At 44.0% G+C, this 16,668-nt stretch overlaps 1 protein-coding gene across 5 annotated transcripts in view; it reads left to right on the top strand.

Annotated features, from left to right (window-relative positions):
* kif26ab (kinesin family member 26Ab) overlaps nucleotides 1-15,814 on the top strand; it is a 66,677-nt gene extending 50,863 nt beyond the window's left edge. For all 5 annotated transcript variants that reach the window (XM_052085281.1, XM_052085279.1, XM_052085280.1 and 2 more), the window contains 12 exons: nucleotides 147-330; nucleotides 3,478-3,693; nucleotides 4,597-4,690; nucleotides 5,597-5,859; nucleotides 6,592-6,775; nucleotides 7,514-7,673; nucleotides 8,006-8,168; nucleotides 8,970-12,213; nucleotides 12,754-12,938; nucleotides 13,552-13,575; nucleotides 13,680-13,830; nucleotides 13,909-15,814. In XM_052085281.1, coding sequence (XP_051941241.1) covers nucleotides 147-330; nucleotides 3,478-3,693; nucleotides 4,597-4,690; nucleotides 5,597-5,859; nucleotides 6,592-6,775; nucleotides 7,514-7,673; nucleotides 8,006-8,168; nucleotides 8,970-12,213; nucleotides 12,754-12,938; nucleotides 13,552-13,575; nucleotides 13,680-13,830; nucleotides 13,909-14,090 — 5,050 coding nt within the window. In that variant the 3' untranslated portion in view covers nucleotides 14,091-15,814. The remainder of the gene's footprint in view (nucleotides 1-146; nucleotides 331-3,477; nucleotides 3,694-4,596; nucleotides 4,691-5,596; nucleotides 5,860-6,591; nucleotides 6,776-7,513; nucleotides 7,674-8,005; nucleotides 8,169-8,969; nucleotides 12,214-12,753; nucleotides 12,939-13,551; nucleotides 13,576-13,679; nucleotides 13,831-13,908) is intronic.
* The last annotated feature ends 854 nt before the right edge of the window (nucleotides 15,815-16,668 follow it).

Here is a 16,668-nt window from a genome sequence, read left to right as displayed (position 1 = left end):
GCCTTCTGGTTGTCACACAGTATGTTTTGTCTCTTGTCTCAAACACACTGAAAAAAATATCAATAAACTCGATTGAGTTCCTGTGCTTATTCAAAGTCTTTTTTTTTTAAAAAGATATGACATTCAGTGTTCTTGTTTCCATGCAGGGCAGCTCAGAAGCTGAACCTGTCCTCCAAACGGAAGAAGCAGCAGCCTTCCCAGCTCCACCCACAGGAGCCCTCCATCTACCCCACCAACTTCAGTGGCATTCTGCAGGTTTCGCCCCCTGCTGCCCCACCATGCCTGCTCCGCGCCGTATCCAAAGTGAAAGAGAATCCTGGGATGGGCAAGGTGAGAGCGACATCACCACCGCCACGTGCAGCCATTTGACACATGGGCCACACTTCCGAGCCCAAACGAAATAAAATACAAACATTCACACACATTGATAGCGCAGAGCCCATTGAAGGCGAAACACCTCTTCTAGCTTAGCGGTTAGCAATTTGCTTTACAAGAAAGGAATACAGCAGAGTACTTAGAAGAATGCGTTTTCATACCATTGTGCTGTTTAGAAAAGCCCATAAGTATAAATGTACAGTCCGAAGTTGGATAATCCTTCTATTTAGTTCTGTGGGTGGCAGTAGCGTACATTTCAAAGTGAAAAATTCTGGCTAAAAAGCCATGCTTGTCATCTTCTGTGGTTTCAAAAAGGATAGATGAAATACTTTGGATACAATCTTGGGTCAAAATGTCACAAGATCTACTTTTGTTCATGCCACACCCCTCTGCAATGTTTTGTGAAGTACTGGGACTACGGTATTCCTGCACACAAACGCAGCAGGAAGTGGCCTGCCTACAAGTAAATAAATCCAGAGTCGTGAAAACATGACATCATCACTGCAATTGACCGAGGTAAATAGACGCAATATAGGGAGGGGTGAAGCTGGCTTGAGACACACTGGACGACACGCTGAAGGCCAAACATTCCCATTTTGATCAGTCTTCAGGAATCCACTCATTTGTGTGACCAGAATTCTTGATTCTTGAAAAAAAAAACAAATTGTGAATCTCATGTTGTATCAGCAACAGGTTCTCAATTTCTATGTCAGCTGCTCTGTACGCCGATGAAAGCCAAACTGGTAGCGATGGGGCAGGCATTAAAGTAGGCTGTGTAAACACATCACTCTTCCTCTGTGGTTTATTGGCCATTGTTTGTCTGAGCTGGCATCCTGTATTTATAAAACAGAAGTCCCCGAACAAGATTCGGTCCCACCTGAGTAGGAAGCGCTTGCTTTTTTGTGCCAGGTATCCAGACGGTCTGGCCATTTATTGTGAATTTCCTAGTGTGACACACCAAGTCTGTGTTGTAAACAAGCCCAAAATTGAGGTAAACTGTGCATCTGTGCACCCAAAGGGGTTGTTTCCAAAGAGGTGATTAACATTTATGGCCACTGTTACAAGTGTGAAAAGCTCGATTACAAAGCAATTGCATTTTTTTTGTTTTGTCTTTTTGCCCACCTAACTTTCAATTGTTGATTGACCAAGTAATAGTAGTGCCTGGACCCACCAACTTTCTCCTGACTAATCCCTCCCTTCTTTTCAATTGTTCCACTGTGGGTCATGGCAAAAGTAGGTCACATCTACTTTTGACTTAGGCACAGTGTTGATTGCCAAACCGCACTCATGGACTTGTTAGGGGATCTACGAGTAGCGAACCAGGGGCCATTAGCACAGCATTCTGAGGTGTGAAAATATTGGAGCCATTCCTTTGTGGCCTTCGGCATGCGATCTTTGCCAACATAAATAGAGTTGAGACATTTGCTTGGCTGGCAGCCTCTGTGTGAGATGCTGCAGTTACGTGGAAGGCCTCTTGAATTGTCACAGCAAATGTAATTTTCTCAACATATGCACATGTCACTCATGGCAACAACTTCCCTGCTGAGTGGAAAAAATGCACTTTGCAAGAAAGCGATTTCCAGCCACATTGTTTTAGAGCTCTGCTGCCCGAAGTGATGTCGTTTTTATCGAACCGTAGTTGGAAGAAGAATGGGCTTTCTGCAGACTTAAAGACCCTAGTCTGGGCCACACTGGTCAAAACGTCAGCTAGGATGAAGCCAATACTTGTCTCCAGCTGGGCATCATGATAGATACCTCCAACATGTGTGTGTGTGTGTGTGTTGTTGTTGAGTGCTGGGAAAGGGGATTGTGACATACAAATGAATGATCTGGGCTCGAAGGTGGACTCCTATTGCCCACTCCAACTTGAAATCATCAATTTTCTTGCAGTTCCTTACAAACGTACTTCGCGCGTGCCGATCTCCTGCATGGATTCCAGGAAATCTGGTATGCTTTGGGCACATAGACCGCGCCTTCCCCTGCACGGAATTTAAAGGAGATGAGGGGAGCCACTTCAATTAGCTGGGAATCAAGTTGTTCAGTCCCACAACGGTGCAAACGGCCATTTCTAATTGCCCCTGATTGAAAAAAATGGCAGTAGATAGAGAGCTCCACCCATGCACACGATTAGACTGCACTTTGCGCTAGACTTAGGCTTGGCACGAAAATAGGGGCCCCATATATACCACCACTTACAGGACACATAATAGAGGTCTATAAAAAACAAAGGCTGTTTTTTTTAAAATCAAAAATGTTTTTATTGTATGCATTCAGGCTGCCATAGCACAAATGGGGCGACACTCGCAGACACCATATGCTCTTCAATTGCGCAGCACAGTAGCAGAAGGAATTGCTGCACCCCTCACCCTTAGTAACCATGGTGATTAGATGGACAATATCCTTTGTGACCATGTATAATATGGTCGGGCATGACCTATGGAATGTGCTAAGTTGAACCCCAAATTTGTTGCCTTAAATGTAGATTTTCCATTTTGCAATCACAAACCGCAACAGGGAGAGGGAGGTGAAGTGAAGTAGGAAGAGTGAAAAGGTGCCATGGGGGGGGGGAGAATTATGCTTGTGCAATCCCATGCTGGTGAGCTTCCCATCGTCCAGAAAAACTCCCCGCTGGAGCGCTAATCCTCTCACATGGCACTTGCTTCACAGGCATTCATCTCCACCACTCTATGCCTTGACTTTCAATGCACACCTTGCCGCCTCGCACCGACACCATTAGGCATTAGGCTGACCTACCGCGTTTGCCAGTCAATGTTGGATTGAGCGTTTCCATGGAAACCTTCGGTGTCCATCAACCCTGATACGGATGATGTGATGTTAATGCTCAGTGTGGCACTAAGCTTTCCTTTTGGAGCCTGAGCTATATTCAGAATGCCTATATAATTTATTCTCGTTTGTCAGCACTCGAAGCAAAAAAAGATGGTCATTGTAGCCTGTAATTTTTCTCCCTCTGCGGTGAATCTGAAAATGTGTTCCTGCAACCCTCTGTGTAGTCGCGCCTGACCATTTTTCATGCTTTATTTGCTTTAGAATTGAACCCCGTCCTTTTGTCCCTCGTGCTATTAGTTTTCCTCTATTCTCCAGGTCAAAGTGATGATGCGCATTTGCCCGTCTTGGGAGGCAACCGACTCATCCGAGTCTCAGTCGTTCTTGAAAGTGGACAGCAGGAAAAAGCAGGTAACCCTCTACGATCCCGCATCCAGCCCTCCGCACTCAAGTTCAGGACACAGACGCTCCGCCACTGTTGCTGTCCCAAAGATATTTGCCTTTGATGCAGTTTTTACCCAGGACGCCTCACAAGTAAGTACATACTGTGTATGTCATTGTGCGTACGTCTTTAGAATTGTTTTTAGAGGTGTCTTGTGGTGCCTTATTCTCTCAAGGGTAAAGGAGCATCTTGTAGCTGACAGGGAGTGGCCAGGGTCTTAAAAAAATGGTTGCTCTTGGGTCAGGGGGGCACACTTACCAGTGTGGGTCGAACAGCCGGGCCTATGAAGCCATCTGGGGAATTGTTTGAATTCACTCTCGTCATATCTAACCTTGCTGCTAAATCTAATCTTAGCCCTTGGGAAGAATACCCACTGACACTAAAGACAAAAGATGAGATACATGCTTCGCACATTTTCTACTGACAGTGCTGAAAACAAGCACACTTGAGAAGCATTCCAAAGGTTCCCCAAGTTGTGGGGTCTTTTTAATAACTTCAAGTGCAAATATGAGTATCGTTACTCAAGATAGACATCATCTTTGTAATGGAGAGAGATCCTTCATCGTTCTCTCTCCTTGCAACAAGTGTTTGCTTAAGTAAGCTGCTGATAGTTTAAGCCTAAAACGTTTTCACTGCAGAGCGGAGGCCAACGTGCTGAGATGGTGCCGCTGGGACTGCACTGCTGGTGGCTAACTGTATCAGCAAGCTGCTGTGCTGTTAGAAGCCTTGTTTGCTGTATGATGTATGGGAAGAGGGGTGGGAGGGGGGTGGCTCTGCTGCACGAGCGCCGCCCCAGAGGGCCTATACTAAAACAAATTGAAAAAAATGAGTAACACATTAAAGCATGCATACATGAAAATGCAATAAAGAATACTAAAGTCATTCACAAGACTTGGTTAACCGATGCCAAAGAAGTGTTCATCTACTTGATGATGGATATTGTTGGCTCCGTTGTGGCTGTAAATTGATTTAACTGCTGGATGTTTTTTCCACAGGCTGAGGTGTGCTCAGGTACAGTAGCGGAGGTCATCCAATCAGTGGCGAATGGCGCCGATGGGTGCATCTTCTGCTTCGGGCAAGTTAAGCTTGGTAAGGCCCCGCACCTTAAACTTGGGTTGAATGATAAATAAAAAGTAATCCATTACTTTTTTTCAGTATTTTTTTCTTTGTCTATTTTGCGATTGCAATTTAATACACATTTACGGCTCTTAAATGATTTGAAAGTCTTTCAGTACAGTTTGAAAACAATAGAATCACAGCGTAACATGTCTAATGTATTAAGATGACCAATGAACAACACTCATGACGGCTCATAACAAGATGAACACAGTTCACTCCCATTTCATGTGTTAAAATTGACCTTTGAAAATTCCATATTTTTCAGGATGCCGTTCCGCTAAAATTATATAAGAGCATGGGAAACACGGAAGTGACCAGCTAGGCGAGCAGCACGCACGTGCGTCTGACAAAACTGCCAATCAGGCAAAATAATGTGCGGGATTCAAATCCGCGGGATTTAAATTTAAAACTATGCTGCAAAATTCAGGCAAATGATGGAAAATACTTTTTTCCAGTCATAATACATTAAAAAAAAAAAGAAAGAAATACAGTGACTGCCAACCTAGCAACCGTGATAAAGGGGGGTTTACTGTAAATAATCTATCTGACTAGAAAAATCATATAAACAAATCTGTGGCTTCATGGAACAATGATACATAAACACATGGACTGCACTCCTTCAGCAGTGACACTATAAATAAACAGATAAATAAAAAACTAATACACACACACACAAAACCAGTAAACTTTAACTTTTTAACTTTCACCTCAATTGATTGATTGATTGATTTCCAAAAACAATTCCACGCCAGTGTTTTTCTGACCCTTTCATAATATATTTTGGTTTTATTCTCAGAGTATTTTTTTTCTTCAATCCATAACACTCATTTTAATACCTGGCCAGCAAGTTATTGATTTACCGTGCCCTTTTCACAGGCAAGACATACACAATGATCGGCAAAGACAGCTCCACTCAGACCTTGGGCGTGGTGCCCTGTGCCATCTCCTGGCTCTTCAAGCTCATCAACGAACGCAAAGAGAAGACAGGCGCACGTTTCTCCGTCCGGGTGTCTGCAGTGGAAATCTTTGGGCAAGATGAGGAACTGACGGACCTGCTGTCTGACGTATCGACGGAGAGCCAGCAAGAAGGCCAATCGTCAGGCATCCATCTCAGAGAGGATCCCATTTGTGGCACTCAAGTAAGAAGAGGCCGATATTTGTAGAGGGGGGGATTGGAATTGTTCCCTTCGATGCACCTTCAAACATGTTTTGGCTTATCTTTGTTTTGTTTTGTTTTTCTCCCAGCTCTTGTTATCAGTTTTACTCAACCATGCATGTCTCTGGCTCTCGATTTCCACCAAAGCCATCTGTGCCTTATTGATGGCTTTCAACTTACCTTTGCATTGACTCCCTTGTCAGCATCCATCAGCATCTATTACCTTGGTGCGAGAGCACTTCTAAGCACAATGGAAGTGTTATTGGGGGATGGTGTCGGTTTGAAAAGCCACTCACAGGTGTTGCTGTCAGACGTTTTGGGTGAATGTGGATGTGCCCCCTACTTCAAAGAGAGCTCTTCTTCCGCTGAGCAGCCACATGGAGGCTCCTTTCATATTTCCTTCTCTGTCTCGTCCAACTTCATCATCGTCATCCTCATCCCATGGTGAAAGGCTTACCTCTGCTTCCTGCTGCACCATTACCTCTGCTAATCGTCCTCCCTCTGTGCACATATCTGCCTCTGTGCAATCTTTAATTGCTTTTGAGACCCAAGCAAATGGGCAAAAATGTGCGCTGGGTTCCAATTAACCAGTTTCCCTCTTTGTCTCTGTCCTTCCTGTTCCGGTCAGTTTTTTTTTTTCAAGCTCCATTTGGTTTCTTTTGCTCAACATAGTGTTTTCTATGAAACCCTCATCCCCACCAAATCCCTTTTACAGCTTCAGAATCAGAACGAGCTTCACGCCCCGACAGCTGAGAAGGCGGCTTTCTTTCTGGATGCTGCCATAGCAGCCCGCAGCACCAGCCAGCCCAGTGCAGAGGAGGAGGAGCGACGCAACTCGCACATGCTGTTCACGCTGCACATTTACCAGTATCGCATGGAGAAGAGCGGCAAGGGAGGAAGTTAGTGTCATTATTTTGTAGCTACTGTAAAACTCACTGGCACGGGAGGTTCCTCAAATGTTTTAAGTGTGAACACTGAACACCAATTAGAAATGTGGACCAAAAATTAGCATAACATTGACATATAGCTTACTCTGCATAAACTTATGATAAGAAACACAGAAGACGATAGTCATGAATCAAAATGCCCTTTTGCCAAGCACCGTTTTTCCTGGTTGTAAAAAATTAACCGACAACCCACCTTAGGACCAAACCTAAATTTAGAAATCCCTTTCTTGACAATTTCTCATAAATTTTAGCAGCAATATCTGTCCGGTCAGACATTATTTTTGAAATAAAAAAAATAATATATATAATATAATATATATATTTAAAAAAATAATATTTTTGAAGGAATAAATAATAATAAGGTTTGTTTGCATTTGTGCGCAAGGCTTTGATGCCTGACAAGACAATGTTTTGTTGCTATTTCTAAACGTAACCCTTTCATGCACACGGTAACCTGATAAGATGATAAGCTGTCCACTGTAGTAACTTCTGTCCCTTAAAGGGTTAATGTGGCGTGCTTGTTTCTTTAATGAGATGCACATCTGGCATAAGGTTGAATCACTCCGCATTGATAGTCAACTGGTCTAGTCTGGCTGTATAACTCATCACATGTATTAACGTCGTGTAAGGAACTTTGCAGACGTGTACGTGTTTTACTCACTCCGTTCCTCTCCGACGTTTGCCCTTTAGTGTCAGGTGGGCGGAGCAGGCTACACCTCATCGACCTGGGGAGCTGTGAAAGAGTCTTGAGTAAAAGTCGAGAAGGGGGAGGCGGAGCGTGTCTTTCTCTGAACGCATTGGGGAATGTCATCATGGCTTTGGCGAATGGAGCAAAACACGTACCATACAGGTAAGGCTCCTCAATTACTCACAGACGGCATGCCAAGCGTATTCCATATGTCGTTGTATCAGGCGAGTCCCTGCGCGTTCCATTCTCCCGCGACACATATTCTATTCATTTCGTTTGTTAAGTTCGCTTCTGATGAAAGCCTTCACCACTGTTGCAGTGATTTATAGCTTGGCACCGAGTGTGGCTGGCAAAGATTTATTAATGGCACCTTAAAAAGAATTTATCTTGGAGAGAGTTTTAAAATTATGACTGCTCACTTTTATTGTCCTTGGAATTCATAACAGTATTTACAACAGTGTTTTTTCTTCGCTAATAACAATGTTCCCCCCTAGGGACAGCAAACTGACAATGTTGCTGAGAGAGTCCCTCGGCAACATCAATTGTCGAACCACCATGATTGCCCACATCTCCGATTCTCCGGTGAACTACGCCGACTCACTCACCACGATCCAACTGGCATCCCGCATTCATCGCATGAGGAAAAAGAAATCAAAGGTAGCAGGCTCACTTCATTGCAAATCTTGGTGGCAGAAATGAACAGATTCCCCCTAATGAGATTCCAGGTTGTGAAAGTGCATTTGTGTAAGAATGTTTTGAAGACATTTACATTATTCAACAAATCACGATCGCCGTTGTCGGCTACCGAATGATTGCAGAATAATTGTTCTTAAACATTATATGCGTGTTGCTGTCATACTGTATAACGTAATTTAAATTTTATCCTCCATGTTCCATGCCACAACGCCGTTCTTTAAATAGGTCTTTAATTAAGCAAATTAATGTGGAAGTGCCTCCTTAAATGAAAGATTATCAGTGCAGTAACTCCGAAGGCACTTTTTTCTCTGCTCCTCAACACATAACCATGAAATCAATACCACTGCCTAAGGCATTGTGCAATGCATTTCTTTGTATTAGGGAAATGTATGCACCAGATAATTAGGCGCAATGACAGCATACATTTATTCCGTTACAGTTCCAGGCATGATTACACTGTACTCCACCCATGGCAATTGATTTTATTGACATTAATTTCCGTGCGACTATTGATGTGCACTTTTAACCTCAGGATAAACATTACCTGATAATGTCACAGGAATTAATTTTTGCCTCAGTCTTGCTTTGAGGTTGACTGAATTGTGGGAATTAATATGCAGTGCTAATTAACTGGTTTCATAGAAAGGTTGGATTCCAGCCTTAAAAAGTCTTCAAAAGATAGTGAGCCCATGAAAGTAAAACGTCTTAAAATTTACCTTAAGCTGTAGGAACCCTGTTGAATGCACTTGTGTTTCTTTCCAGTATGCATCCAGTTCATCTGGAGGGGAAAGCTCTTGTGAGGAAGGGAGGATCCGTCGACCACCTCACCTCAGGCCTTTCCATCCTCGGACTGTGGCCCTGGACCCGGATCTACCCTCTCTGCTCAGTGACCCGGACTACTCCTCCAGTAGTGAGCAGTCATGTGATACTGTTATTTATGTGGGCCCCGGTGGAGCCGCGATCTCAGACAGGGAGTTGAGTGACAATGAAGGCCCACCTGCTTTTGTTCCCATCATCCCTTCCCTGAACAAGAAGAGGACGGCAAAGGAAGGTCCTTTAGACAGAGACCAATTCTTTAAATGCAACACATTTGCTGAGCTGCAAGAGAGGTTGGAATGTATAGACGGTAGTGAAGAACCAACAGCATTTGTTGGTGAGGGCAAGCGAAACCAAGCGAGCCCCAAGACGGACAAATCTAAGGAGAGCGGCGCAAGCTCTGTTTCACCAAAGACTCTTGCAAGCGTGACTTGCAACCAAGACGGCACCTCACCCAAACAATCTCCTAAATCAGTTGCTGTACAGCCATTTTCCAGTCCTGGCACTAAATCAAAAGAGGACGTTTCTGAAAGGCAAGGCATACCTGCAGAAAGAAAACAACCAGAATACATTCCAAATGTATGCAGAACCAGTGCGGATGGCGAGAGGAACTTGGTTTCAGAAAGCAGTGTTGATGCTGATAAATCGACAATGGCTGCAACAGCTCATCCTGAACCTGTTGTAAGGGAAAAGATCTACTTTAACAAGAAAGCTTCTCGCAAGGAAAATTCAGAAAAGACAGGAGGATCCAACACCAGAATGCCCCCTGTGGGGATGAGCCACCAAGCTGTGAAAAGGAGAGATCCTTGTACTCGCCCAATTCTCCGTGCTCCAATCGAGGTTTGTCAAATGAGCTCCACCTTGCAGGAAAAGTGTTTTGATCGAGACATCCTGAGAGCAACTGTCACCTTGCAGCAACCCGTGGAGCTGAATGGAGAAGACGAGCTGGTGTTCACTGTGGTAGAGGAGCTATCTATAGGCAGTATTGGCGATAAGGGCCGGCCATCCAGCATTATCAGCTTTAATAGTGATTGTTCTCTGCAGGCCCTTGCCTCTGGCTCCAGACCTGTGAGCATTATTAGCAGCATCAATGATGAATTTGATGCCTACACATCAACTGTTGGGGGAGTCGAGTTAAACGTTGAAATGGTACCACCGCTACAGGAAGGACCAATGGAGTGTCTACACAGTAGGGGTTCTTCTGTCAGCTCTTGGCTTAGTGAAGTGAGTGTTTGCACTCTGGAGAGTGAAGGGGCTCAATCTTCTGATGTCTTCCTTCCATCAGACAAGACCACGGGGCCAGAAGCCGCTTTTAATTTTGATTCCCTCGATCTGTTCCATTCTGTAGCATCAACTCGGAATGCTAAGAATTCATTGAATGACAGTGGCTTCAGTTTCTCTGAACAGGACAGTGATAGCGCTGCCTCGAGCAAGCTATCCTTGACAAAGTGCCCCCCATCTCCAGATTCAACCAAAGCACCCCTCAGATTACCTTCTAAAATAACAAAAGCTTATTCACTAAGCTCCACGCTTTCACAGAGTCCCTCCATGGTTCATTCCAGTCTTCCAAGGAAGGTCAAACCTACCTCATCCATCCCCAGTAGTAGCAGTAGCAGCAACAGCAGAGATTCACCGAGGCAAGATGCCAAGCAGGAAAATCCCTGGCAGCGCACAGACAACCTCCCACAAGCGCAACCGATTGTACCCACGAGCAGGTTTGTCAGAACCCCTCCCAGTGGTATTGCATCAAGCAAAACATCCAACAACTTTAACAGTGCACCTCGACCATCCAAGGTACATGGGCCTACCTCATCCCAAAGGGTGGTTGATGGGTGCGAGAAGTCTGCCAGTAAGAAATCTGATCCTCCCAGCAGAATGCCTCAGCTAAGAAGAGGTGCAACCACTTTAGGAACAGTGCCCTTCATCCATTCGTCTACGGACGACAAGGGAACCCAAGATGTTGCAGCAGCGACAGGCCTTAAATTCTCCTCTCTCGGGAAAAACAACAAGGATAACTCACAGAAATCAAGTAACCTACCCAGACCAGGTTGCATATCCCCTCCTCCGCCGCCAGTAAGAAAGTCCAGTCTCGACCAAAAGACCAAGATCCTTCTACCCCAAAGTGCCTTAAAGTCAGCATATGGGGAGGCAGGAAGGAACATCGGGGCCAGGACAGGGCTATCGGAGGATGAGCTCGAGGTTCGTCACAGAGCGGACTCCATTCATTTAAAAACCTCCAGCCTGAGAGCTGACCATAGCAATGTCAAAGTTACCTCAAGTCTGAAGGCGAGAGGAACAAGAGGTGAAGCTGGGCATCACTATGGTAGTCAGATGTCCTTGGAGAGGTGTGACGGTATGTCTCTGTCCAGCCCCCGAGCTGGGCTGAGTAGGGAAAATAGTGGCGCAAGTCTGGGGAGCAGCGGCAACAAAGCTGGTAAATTTATTCCTCGATTAGGCATTCCCAATTCGTCAAGTTCTCCTATCGCGACCTGCCCGTCAACCCCAGGTGGAGAAACCACAAGCAAAATGGGCCAGGTCAAAGCATCAGGAAACACTCGAGCATTAGGATCACTCAACAGCAGTAAGGCACGCTCATTGTCTGCCAACAGTTCCAAAGGCCTAAGTTCTTCCACCAAATCTTTGGCCACGGCTGTGACTAGAAATACCAACGCCAACCTTCCTCCATCAGGCAGAACATCAGCTCCTCGGACGGCTGCTGCTGTCACGAGCAAGCCTGGGAGAGGGACTATCATGGGCACAAAGCAGGCTGTGCGAGCCGCCAACAGCCGAGTGAGTGAACTGGCGACAGGTAGCATTTCAGGCAAGCACGTGAAAGTTTCCGGAGATTCAGACAGTGGTAACGACAGTGGCGTGAACGTGGGTGATGACAAATCCCCAATAGCTATGCTACCGTCACCGTACAGCAAAATTACAGCACCTAGACGGCCCCAACGGTACAGCAGTGGTCACGGCAGTGACAACAGTAGCGTGCTGAGTGGGGAGTTGCCTCCAGCAATGGGCCGCACAGCTCTCTTCTATCACAGTGGCGGCAGCAGCGGATACGAGAGTATGATCCGTGACAGCGAAGCCACGGGGAGTGCTTCCTCTGCCCACGATTCAATGAGTGAGAGTGGAATGTCATCTTCGGGCAGAACAAGGAGCTCCAAATATCCCAAAAAGAGAGCAACTGGTGAGAGATGCATAAAATGAATGACACTGTTTCACTCGTGTTGAGAAAAGAGTCAAACATTTCCAACATTTTAATAGAGCAATGCCGCCTGCCGTTCATGCTCCATTATCGAGAAAGGCTCTTTATCCTTTCTTTTCTATTATCCGCTCTTATACAGTTGCAAATTGCAATTTCATTGTATTTTCTTTCACTCTGATTCCGTTCCATGAATTATTCATGTATATATGGGAAACCGGTGATGAATGTTTCACAAAAAGACGACTCCAACTGTGTGATGATCAGGTTAGATGAATTGAACATGAGCGCGGCGGACCTAGTTCTATTTTTTAGCCCATTACATACAAACATTGGAATTCAGGGCTTAAACGAGGCTTAAACGTAGCCCTCAACAATATTTTCCCATTTGTGGACTTGCAACATAGCAACTCATGAAAAACCTGTAAATATGCAAACACCAGAACTGGCATCGCATCATTTGTGACTCAAACATGTTTCCCCACAGACTCCGACCCAAAAACGTGCTTTTGTGTGCTTCTGTAGGTTTCCAGAGGAGACGGCTAATTCCAGCGCCCCTGCCAGATACCTCTTCCCTGGGGATGAAAGTAGGCACAGCAGGCCAGTGGGTCGACTTGCCCCCAACACTGAAAGAGCCTTTTGAAATCAAGGTCTATGAAATTGACGATGTGGAACGCCTTCAGAGAGGACGTCAGGAACAAGCTACAGAGGTGCGTGGCAGGTCGTTCCTGACATAGTCTACATTGCGCTGCATCTTGCTGACCTTGTCACGGATCGTGTAGCGTCTGGTTCTCATGAAGCGCACTTGCTAAGCCTTGGCGGCATTTTGCATCGACTACAAGTTGTGGGAATGTCTTAGCTCACTTCTTCCCAGTTTCTTTTTAGACCTGACCTTCAGTCAGCTGATTGGCAAATCCCCAAGTGGAAATGTCAGCGCAGAGATCCTACACGCTCAGAATTTTGACTCCGCGGCAATGTCAACAGTTCTGGAGACAATTACTAACAGGCTTTAAATGATATATGGACTGATCATGATGGCAAGAGTGAGGATAATGAAATTGTGAGGGACAGGAGAAGAATGTACAATGAAGACGGGGCTCAATCAGCTCACCACTCGTCACTGATTGCCTTTTATAGCTCCTCTTGTGTGGCTCATTGACTGCTCGGATAGGTTTCTCATAGCCACACGGAGATGTGTTAACGTCTTCATTTGCTTTTAATTAGTGGACACATTCCAATAATTGAAAAATGATAATATTATCTTTTATAAATATTATGATTCATCATGTTCAACATTGAAATCTTTTCTTCCTTCGTTTGCAGCAACCATTTCACGATGTTGACAAGGTGAGACAAAGTTTGGCTGTAAAGTCCCCACAAATGTCCAAATAACAAATTGATTGAGCTTTTACATCGATACGGTTCTTGAAACACCTCTTATCGTCCTTCAGGGTCTGTTGTATTTTAATAATAAGTTGAAGATGTTGGAGAGAAGGCAACAGCAAGTAAGGGAGTTGAAATCAAAGCATGAAGTGTTGATGGAGGAGCTGGAGGACACCAAAGCCCGGCTAATGATGGATCCCAGGAAGTGGACCGGCGAGTGTAAGTAATTGCCCCCCATGCTGAGTGCGTAATTGCTATCGTAACATCTGAGCTACCATTGTTGCTTTTTGTAAACAGTTGAAGTGGACCCAAGTTTGAATAAAGAGTCTCCAGAGTACCTGGATGTCTTGGAGCGGGTCACAGAAGAGCTGGAGTTTTGCGTCAACTTGTGCAAGTCACGCGTCATGATGGTGACCTGCTTCGACATCAGCACGCAGGCAGCCGCCGCTCACGAGGAACCGCGGGAAGTTGAAGTCTGAGGACGAATGCAAGTCGATGCGCTGAAACGAGGAAGTGAAAAGGATGGTGAAATGTAGCAGCCGCTTCAAGGATATTACTGCAATGAAGAATGCCTGGAAGAAAGAAGGCGTCTGCATGAAAAACGGAAATCATAACCACAATGCTAGAGTGCCTCGTTGTCCTGGACAAGGCAGTGAAACGAAACGTGAGCACAAATGCATAGCAGTGGCCATCACATACTCTTACTCAAGAGTCAGTGAACACCTGGAAGTGCCTTTATGAAAACGCGTTTCATGTCATTGTTTTACTTTCGGTGCCGGCATATCTATAAACCTAAACAAACCCTGAACATTTTGCTTTTAAGAACAAATATTTTATATTGCATTGTAAAGTGTATTTATAATTATGTGTTGTGTAAAAAAATCTTTGAAAGGGTAGAAATAAAGGGGGAAAAAAGAAAAAAAAAGCAATAAGCTAATGTTATTGCGCTCCCGGACTTTGCCTTTTCTCTTGTTTGGAACCTCACTCAGCATTTTCGTCATTCAGCCTCTTGCGCCTTATGTTCACTTTTGTAGTTTTCTAGATCTTCAAACTGGACTGTGTTTTCTCATGAACGATGCATTTGCTCTCATTCTCCCCATCACCTGCCATCTTGCCTGCAGAACACTGCAAGGTTGAGTGAATGTTTGTTTGTTTGTTTTTTTGTCTCTCCAGTTGCCTTGATCACAATGAATCTCAGTGGATGCACAAACGTAGAGCAGCAGTTAACGTTTTATCCATGAGTGCCCAAAACGACATGCTAAGCCAAAACATATCAATCAGAGAGCCACTGTGATGGACACTTAGCGTTAATTCTCCTTGGTGCCTCCACAACTGCCCATGTAATGGTTTTCTTACAGGCCTAAAACAAGAAAAGCATGATGACTAGTTACACAATGACAGCAAACGGAGAGCTAACTATACAATGTAAAAAAAAAAGAAAAAAAAGAAAGAGGCACAAAGGAGAAAGCACAAAAAAGCCTGTTGTTTCATTTTTATTGTTGTTGTTCATTTGTTATAGAGGAACCTCAGCTCTATGCATTCCACTTTTTACTGACATTACTCTCCGACTGTCAGTACTGACTTTAAGCGCAGCAGCATATGTTTGACTATTTGCCCTGGACTTTTATCTTATTTGGGTTTTTTGTTCTTACTCGGGCAAGTTTTAAACTACTCCACAACATCATTACTTCAGTTTACAATGAAATTATGCAGCAAATACAAACCAATTATGTTGATATTAGTCATCTGTGTGTCATCTAAAATGATCACTGGATATGATTGTGAACAAGCAACTTTTTTGGGGGTGCATTTTGTTTTCTATAACTATAATAATAGGAATTTGTTTACTTTCTTTAACACAGATGTTCTCTCAGGCCCTCTCTGAAGATGCTGCATGAGATTTTTTAATCATTTTTAGCCATGATTTCTACTCCATTTTTACCATTCAAATTTTTTACAATAACTTCATTTTTCACAAATGTGGGTTTAGGCTTATGAATGAAAAAAAAAAACCTGATAGTACCAAACCGAGACCTTTTTCCAAAAAATTATTTTATGTAAGGTCACATTTCATATCGAAACCCATATTTTCGAATATCTTTGCTTTTGTACAGGATTTTCAAACTCTGTGTATATATGTATGATATGGCAGCTTGTGTTTTACTTTTACAGTACCTGTGAATAAAATACTTCTTACTGATGATCCAGACTTTTATTGTTTGCTACTTTTGATTCTATGTTCTCCCATTCACACATAAAACTTTTTCCTGGCTAGGTGTGCGTACTTTTCATCGAATTTCCCCCGTCCAGACTGCTGATACACGTGCCTTGCTTAACTGTAAGGAATGACGGTGCAAACACCAAAGATGCGTGAAGGACTATTCATGGAAAACTGAAGTGAGGCTGGTTGAAAAGTTGTCATAGTGGATCCCCTGCGCTTTAAAAAAAAATCTCAAAATAATGTTCTTTCATGCCAGTTGCTGGCACCATCTTTAACACTTTCATGCACCCTGTAACCTTATAACGTTATAAGATGTCCACTGTTGTAACCGCTGTCCCTGAAAGGGTTAAAACGGATGTTGGACTTGTTACGAAAACAAACAAAAAACAAAACAAAAAGGATGATTTAGATTGTAATTCTTAAGCATCTTTTTTTTTCTTTCTCTTGGTGGGGTACAGACTTTTAAAAGATAGCACTTTCATATTATTCAGAATGATATTGTGAATGATACTATTTTACCAGAAACTACATGAAAGGTGACCTCCATTTCACCAACGCAGCAGTCTGCATGTGAATAAAAGGGAACACACTATGTGGCGATCGTTTGTCGAGGGTGGATTCATTGTGTCACTAGATACAAGAAAATAATTCGGTTTGATGTCACAAAGAGCGATGTGAGAGCGTTGAAAGTGGAAAAAGCCGGGAATCTTTGCAGCTTGCCAGAGAGCACTACATAGACCTGTCCACCTTTCTGTGAACTGCAGGGAGATGTCATCTTCAAAGATTACGAAAAGCGACTGTGTGAATGGTACATCAAACCATCCGAAGAATGTCAC

This window comes from Hippocampus zosterae, chromosome 14 (genome assembly GCF_025434085.1).
Source record: "Hippocampus zosterae strain Florida chromosome 14, ASM2543408v3, whole genome shotgun sequence".
Taxonomy (NCBI): Eukaryota; Metazoa; Chordata; class Actinopteri; order Syngnathiformes; family Syngnathidae; genus Hippocampus; species Hippocampus zosterae.
This window is presented reverse-complemented; position numbering and strand designations above follow the sequence as displayed.